This window comes from Centroberyx affinis, unplaced genomic scaffold (genome assembly GCF_046629955.1).
Source record: "Centroberyx affinis isolate AG114_WGS23_722 - 3 ecotype Tasmania unplaced genomic scaffold, CSIRO-AGI_Caff_v1 ptg005284l_1, whole genome shotgun sequence".
NCBI classification, from domain to species: domain Eukaryota; kingdom Metazoa; phylum Chordata; class Actinopteri; order Beryciformes; family Berycidae; genus Centroberyx; species Centroberyx affinis.
This window is the reverse complement of record NW_027282634.1, coordinates 94606-101458: the sequence shown is the minus strand read 5'-3', so window position 1 is coordinate 101458 and position 6853 is coordinate 94606. Positions and strand designations below refer to the sequence as shown.

Genomic DNA, 6853 nt, shown 5'->3' with positions numbered 1-6853 from the left:
TTATGATTTGAAGGCTTTGTGTAAGTGGAGATACATGTCAGTAGACCTGAGTTGCGTCAGAGGTTTGTTCTCACCGATGCGAATGTCGTAGGGCTGTGACCTCACGTAGGGCTGGAGACGGTACTCCGTCTTCTCAAGGAAATATTTCAGCACATCGTTCAAGGAGGGGACGCTCACCTGGAGAGGCAGACAGGCAGAAAGTGAGACAGAGAGTAAGGCAAGGGGACAGACACAGAATCACCAACAGATTTTTTATAATATGATGATCATATGAAGTGCCTTTGTTAGATTTAGATTATTTACATGTACATAAATTTACATTTTCATTTCTTATACTATATTTTCTGGGCACTATGGCTCTGACCCTTGCAGTCCTTACTATTGGTTGATTGTAATGATTTACTGTCTGGGATTACTATTTATCATCAATCCAAAAAAATATTTTCTTTCCCAGGCAAAGTTTACTCCATCTTGAGGAACTAATGCCGTGGAAGATATAAGAGTCTCATGATTCACCCTGCATTCACATGCTATCAGATATATCAGAAAAAAAACAATTTCCTACTTGGTTATTTCACATTTTTTAAGTCGGATGATGATAAAGTCGGAAAGTCTGACAAAATCTTTCTCTCAGTTATGACACAATGATAATCTTTAATCTTCTCAACATGGTGGAAAAATCTAATTTGGAGTCAGTCAGCGGTAATAAGACACTTACACGAGCACCTTTATTAGACTACATGTTTTAGTTAGCCAGAGTAACTGCCATAGCTTTTTTAAAGCAAGAAGCAGCCAAATCCACAGCCTCCCTTGCAGGGCGTGTTTCCATGTTTGTTTATCATTTGTCTTCAGGGTTTGATTTTCTGACAAAATAGCAGGTGAAAGCAATGCTGTTTGGCATCTGAGTGGCCATAAGATAGCGTTTAGATTTTCTTTCCATAATATGAACGCCATATTTGATGCTTATCCTGATGAGTAAACAAAACCTGTGGTCAGATGAAAGCTTTGGGACTTACTGCTGTATCCAGTTCAATGACAAACCCCGAGCTGGTGGCGGTCACTCTGTAGCTCTTCTTGACTGGCCCACTGAAACACGAGGAAGAGGACGATTATCTGACTGCTTACAACACCATAGAACATCACACATTGGTTTGTTAACGGCAGGTTGCATAAAGGGTCAGGTCAAGGTGTAGAGATAGGAGATATGGTTATGTAAAATGCTAAAATGTTCTAGTTGTTTTTGCGTCAGACACTATAGGTCATGCACAGGTTAACCTCAGATAGAGAAAAGCTAGATGACAGTAGGTGGGTAATGAGTCTCCTTGGTCTCTAGCTGTGGTATTTATGAGAGCACCAGGAGACCAAGGAGACTCTTATATAACACTGGTGAGAATTCTGGTGTCATTTAGCGTTAAAGCCTAGTTACTTCTGTCTGTGTCTAGTTTGCATTTCTCCAATCATTTTGAAATAAACTGCTGTCACGGCTAACAGAGATGCCCTAAATAAGAGGACAATAAAGTTTGCAAGGTGCCATGTTTTTGAAGGATTATTTCCTGCCCGGAGACTTACATTCCTTCCTGTGGATGTCAGGTGATTGACAGGAAGCTGAGCATAATGTAGTGCAGCACTGAAAACACTCAACTCTGCACAGTGAAGTAATGCTAAAACAGGAACTTTGAAAAACCAAAGTAAGTCTTTGTGTTTACTGTGATTTTATCGCTCTGTGGGAGTTGTTTTTCACACTGTACAGGAATGAATTGCAGCAAATGGCTTCTTATGGAGTTATGGAGCGCTGATATCTCCAACTATGCTGAAAGTGTGCAGACACCAGCAAGGAGAATGTAAAGCAGAGGGTCAACCATGACCATGGGCACAAATAAAAAAAAAACCCTGTATTATCCTCTAGTCAATGGTACAGTTAGAGGTTGAAGGGTCAGACCTGGGGTTGACTTGGCGGAGGGTCACGGCGTAGTTGTTGGTCAGGGTGGACGGGCGGAGGATGATGCTTCCATACTCCGGGTTTTCATCCAACATGCACTCTGCCTCCTGACGAGTCACAGTGTAGAAACACCTGCAGGAAACACAGAGATTCAACACTTATTTACTGCCGGTGGAGGGATTAAATATAAATATAAAGGCAATATATAGACTCACAGAGGGCAAAGGACAAGGCACATACAACATGATCATCAATTTAAGATGAAAGAGAAGAGGTAAAGTGTCAGTGAAAAGTGTATTGCAAATAAGAAAGCTCAAACTTACGGGGGCATTACAGAGAGGCTGCACTCGTTCGCGTCTTTGGGCGAAGGAGGGGAGGCGGAGGAAGAGGCTGAGGTTAAGAAGGCGGGACGGGGGGGGAGGGGCGGACGAGTCTGAGGGGGGTTTCTCTTCTTCTCCTCATCCAGAGCCTCCTCCAGCTTCATGATCTGGCCCGGCAGCAGACGCACTTCTCTGGGGATCTCCTTCTGCAGGGGGACACAGTTCATCGACGTCATCATTCTCACTGTCATTACTGGTTACATCAATTTCACACAATATCCTAACAATATTTCCTTGATGTAAAATTTCAGGACTTTTCCACAACTTTCTCGAATTAAGTCACAGTGCTTCCTACAAATTGTTTGTTAGAGTTGTTTTTCAGCTGTTATCAACAGTCTGGTTTCCGCTACAGTCGGGATGCTGTGGAGAAAAACAGCTGAAACTAATCTAATGCAATGAATGTGTGAAACAAGTTGTAAAATACATTCTGGTAGGCTATATTCTTATAAGGTAAACCGTTTGTAAAGTTACCCGTTAGTGAAAATACCCGATATTCTCTGATTTACCCAGAGAAATAGTCAAATTTCCCAACATTCCCTGCCTGGAATACACGTCTCAAAGTTTCACGGTATTCCAGAAATTGCATGACCAGTGGGAAACCCTTTAATGCGATCATCACTGTCATCACCATTTCCATTATCAGCATTGGGATTGACGTTATTGTTATCATTTTCATATCAACATTAAAGTTAAACATTAATAAACATTAGCTTCTCTCTGTTTTGTCTTCCTCTTCGATTCCCAGATGGGAATGTCCATCACAGGACAAATTACTGACTAATTATTAACCAGGAAACACCCGTCTTGGACTGTCAACATTATTAAATTGTGTTCTATTTATTACCTTTTTATTACCTACTTTTTTACACACTAATTGTTTGCTCCAGGCGCCTTTGTATGGGTGTCTGTTTAAAGAATTGGCATAAATATCACATATATACTTATTTTCAACAAGACTAACAAAACCACAAAGGCATATTATGAGCATCTATTATGTTGTATCACAGTGTTTAGCTAGTGTTGCTTTTGTGTTCATTTTATGCTACTTCTGCTATCCTCTTTTAATGAGTCAGTAAAGCACTTTATTGACACTGTAAAGCACTTTGCAACTTTGTTTTGAAACAAATAAAGTTTATTAATAGTTTATTATCTAGAGTTCAGTACCAGTCATTGGTATCTTTGCCCAGGTGAAGTTTGGCAATTTTCTGCACTGTTGGTACCAGAGATAACACCAACAACTCAACTGCGAGCCTCCAAAACCTGCCAAGTGTGTGTGTGTGTGTGTGTGTGTGTACTTACCTTTGTCACGGTCAGGATAAACCCCCTCCACTCCTCTCCTGTGTCAGGATTGTCCATCTGCACAAACATACAAACAGCAGATATTTGCTTTGTGCAGCCTCTTTTCAAGCAGAGAAGGAACGTGAAACATGAACCAGAGAACAAGGAAAGAAAAAAATATATTTTCCACTCACACTCAAACACATCCTTCTCCTCCAAAAAGTCACATGTGAAAACCCACACATGTTGGTTTTCATACGAGAACATGTGAAATTTCCCATTGACATTTCCACCTGCGAATTGTCTCTGCATGTGAAACTAAGTTTTCAAATGTGAAACGAATATTGACATATCTAATGGGGCGTGAAAATGTGAAAAAAAGTTCACATATGGAAAAAAATCACTTCTAGAAATTGAAATCACGTGTTGTCATAATACAACGTGAGAAAATTTGTTCTCATATGAAAACCAACATGTGTCCAGAAAGCACATGTGCTTTGAATTCACATGTGCATTTTCACATTACCTTTTTTGTAAGGGAAAATCTAAATTAAAACTGTGTTTCAGATAATAAAGACAGAGTATTTGTTGACAATCTTTGTAGATTGGATAAAACCTTTCCACCTTTTTGCTATTTCCACTTTTTGAATGACTTAAAAGTGAATCCACCCTGATGAGGGGGAAAAGGGATGAAAACATGGAGAAAAAACTTGGGAGGTTTGACTGCAGCGCACCTTGAGCTGCACCTCCTCTGTGTGCAGGGAGAGAGTGAAGATGGTCGGCGTCTTCCTCTGATATGGAGAATCCAACACCATGGACTTCAGCATCTCCAGGTCCAGCTTCTCTGTGTACTGGCAAGGTAAAAACAAAACAACAACAACACTGCACAGATGGATCGTGACAAGTGAAGGATCACAGTGTGAATTACCTCTAGATAAGATCGGATCAAATTAATGCCTGAACTGTAAAACGTGCATCAATTGATCTGCAATAATAAGCGTGACTCATAACTTACAGCATGTGACAAGATGATTATTGTAAGCATAAAGTAATTTATGTTTCTGGTCTTCAATGCACTTTGACCTCTGTCTGCTCCACCTACTTCCTTATAGCCCTTCACTCCCTGTTTCCTTATTTCATAGCTGAAAAGTGACGCTTCAGTCCTAAAGACTGTATATCTAACAAACATCACCTCCAGTGTCTTAATCAATCAGATACAAATTATGTTATGATTTTGTGAGCCAAGATCTTACAGTTACTAATAAGAGTGAATGCAGCTGTTCTCTTACTGTGTCCTGCGTGTCGTCTGTGTACAGGAAGATGGAGCATCCTCGGAGCTCGCCATAATACTTCTTGAAATCCTGGAAATCAGAACCATCATTTTGAATTTCTGCAGTCATATAGCATTCACAGTTTTAAATTCAGTAGATTTCATTATTTTGCTTCATAAACATGTTCTTGTCATATTGAGGTTTCAAACAATGCCATATATCACCTATTTCTAGCCCTATTTCTGTCTTATTTTCTACATTTTGACTCTTTGACACTTTGATATTTAATATATCTAATAATCTAATATCTAATCTAATATATATTTACTCATATGTCTCTACAATTTTGGGTAACCCTTTAAATTACAGGCCATTAATTACACAGTAATGACTGGAAATAACTAAGTAATAGCCAAGTAAAATAGATGTAATAACTAGTTATAGCATTAGAATGACCGGTAATATTAATTAATATACAAGTAAAAAAAAGGTGCTTTAAAGGTGTATTACATTTATGTTACTTGGATATTACTTAGTTAGGCCTGTAATTTTAAGGGTTACCCAATTTTGCATTTTTCTCCTTTTCTGTGGTCTGTCTCTCTTCCATCTTTGTCCTCACCTTCTCTTTAGAGCGTTTCTTCAGCAGGTGTCCGGAGTGGTAGAGAGGCAGAGCCGTGATCGTGGCTCTCCTCTTGTTGACCACTCTGGGCGGCACAGACATTGTCCGGTCTGATCTCTGTGTTCAGTCCTTAGTTCAGATCAAGTGCGTTTTCTTCCCCTCTGGCTTGGTTTGGCCTGGTTCAGTTCTGTTGAGTCCCGGCGGTCCTGTCCTGTGCTTCTGTTCGTAGAAGTTCAATACTGAAGTGTGCCGTTGGGTCCGGAGAGGATTGTGTTTCCCTGTTGGCGCCTTCAGCAGCTCTCTGAACACTGATGGCTTCACACTGAGTTTTTCCAGTATTCTTGAGGTGCTTATCGGCCCATAAACTGTGGCTCTGATAAGACAATCTCCCTCTTTTCTTGGTCTCAGCGCTCCACTAAGCTGTTTAGACTGAGAATGAGGAAATGGAGCAGCGATTTTCACAGAAGGAAGTAAAGTGTGTATCCCCCTAAATGGGATCCACTTTTGTACTTTGTACCTGGTATCCACCTCAAGACAGACAAACTAACAAGCACGTACACACACACACACACACACAGCACAGCACAGTTAAGATGAGATTTCTCACTTACTTTTTCTCACACGAGAAAAAGTAACTTATTAACACCACTGACGCTGTATTAAAGATTCGAAGGCAACATTCACTTGTATATAAGACCTTATAGTGCCTTCAATTTAAACCATTTGAAGACTTGTAAGAGAGAAACAAAGAGAATGAAACAAAACACCACTTCCATGACTAAACTAGACAGCTGCTAGAGGCTGAAGACTTCACTTCACTCCATACTAAAAAACCTCTGCTTCATATGAAAACTGAAAACTTCCTAACACAGGACAGGAATGATCATGTTTTTGAGTGCTGCCTGCAGAGATTTGCCCAGCAAGAGAGTGTGAGGGATGTTTGATTTAGTGGTCAGAGCGGGCCAGCTATTTTATCTAAGCCAGCTTAAAATTTGGCTTTGGGTGCGTCAAGAGGCATTCCAGGGTGCAAGTCTAGCTTGACTGAATTGTTGACACACACATACACACACAGACGCACACACACACACATGAGGTAGAGTAAACTTCTAAACTCAATCCCAGGCCTAGACTGTGTTGTATCCTTTTGGCTTCTTCTATATGTAGAAGAAGCCAAAGAGTTGGTCTGACACCTGCCATTTATATTGCCTGATCAGTTTTTTTTGGTAGTCAAGACCAGCCTGCTACCATTTATAGCTCTTTTATGTAAGGTTGAAACCACCATATTCAACACTGTTGTATTAGTTTGTTTTGATTATCACATTCTGACTATGACTACTAAGATCAAACTAGGAAGCAATGTAACCAC

General features: G+C 40.2%; 1 protein-coding gene across 1 annotated transcript; it reads right to left on the bottom strand.

The window, feature by feature from the left end:
* Positions 1–5589, bottom strand: LOC139667077 (signal-transducing adaptor protein 1-like). The gene is made up of 8 exons (XM_071546468.1): positions 5488–5589; positions 4887–4958; positions 4332–4448; positions 3619–3675; positions 2263–2465; positions 1940–2071; positions 1017–1086; positions 1–177 (listed from the first exon to the last, which is right to left on the bottom strand). Exons 1-8 carry the CDS (start codon positions 5587–5589, stop codon positions 1–3), a joined length of 930 nt encoding a protein of 309 aa, XP_071402569.1.
* Positions 5590–6853: the final 1264 nt, after the last annotated feature.

What these genes read in the sequence shown, in the direction of transcription:
- LOC139667077 (XM_071546468.1), bottom strand. Translation starts at nt 5,589, where the DNA reads ATGTCTGTGCCGCCCAGAGTGGTCAACAAGAGGAGAGCCACGATCACG. An exon ending in TTATCCTGACCGTGACAAAG is followed by an intron (nt 2,466 to 3,618) that starts GTAAGTACACAC and finishes GTCCCCCTGCAG; the next exon opens with AAGGAGATCCCCAGAGAAGT. An exon ending in TCATTGAACTGGATACAGCA is followed by an intron (nt 178 to 1,016) that starts GTAAGTCCCAAA and finishes CTGCCTCTCCAG; the next exon opens with GTGAGCGTCCCCTCCTTGAA.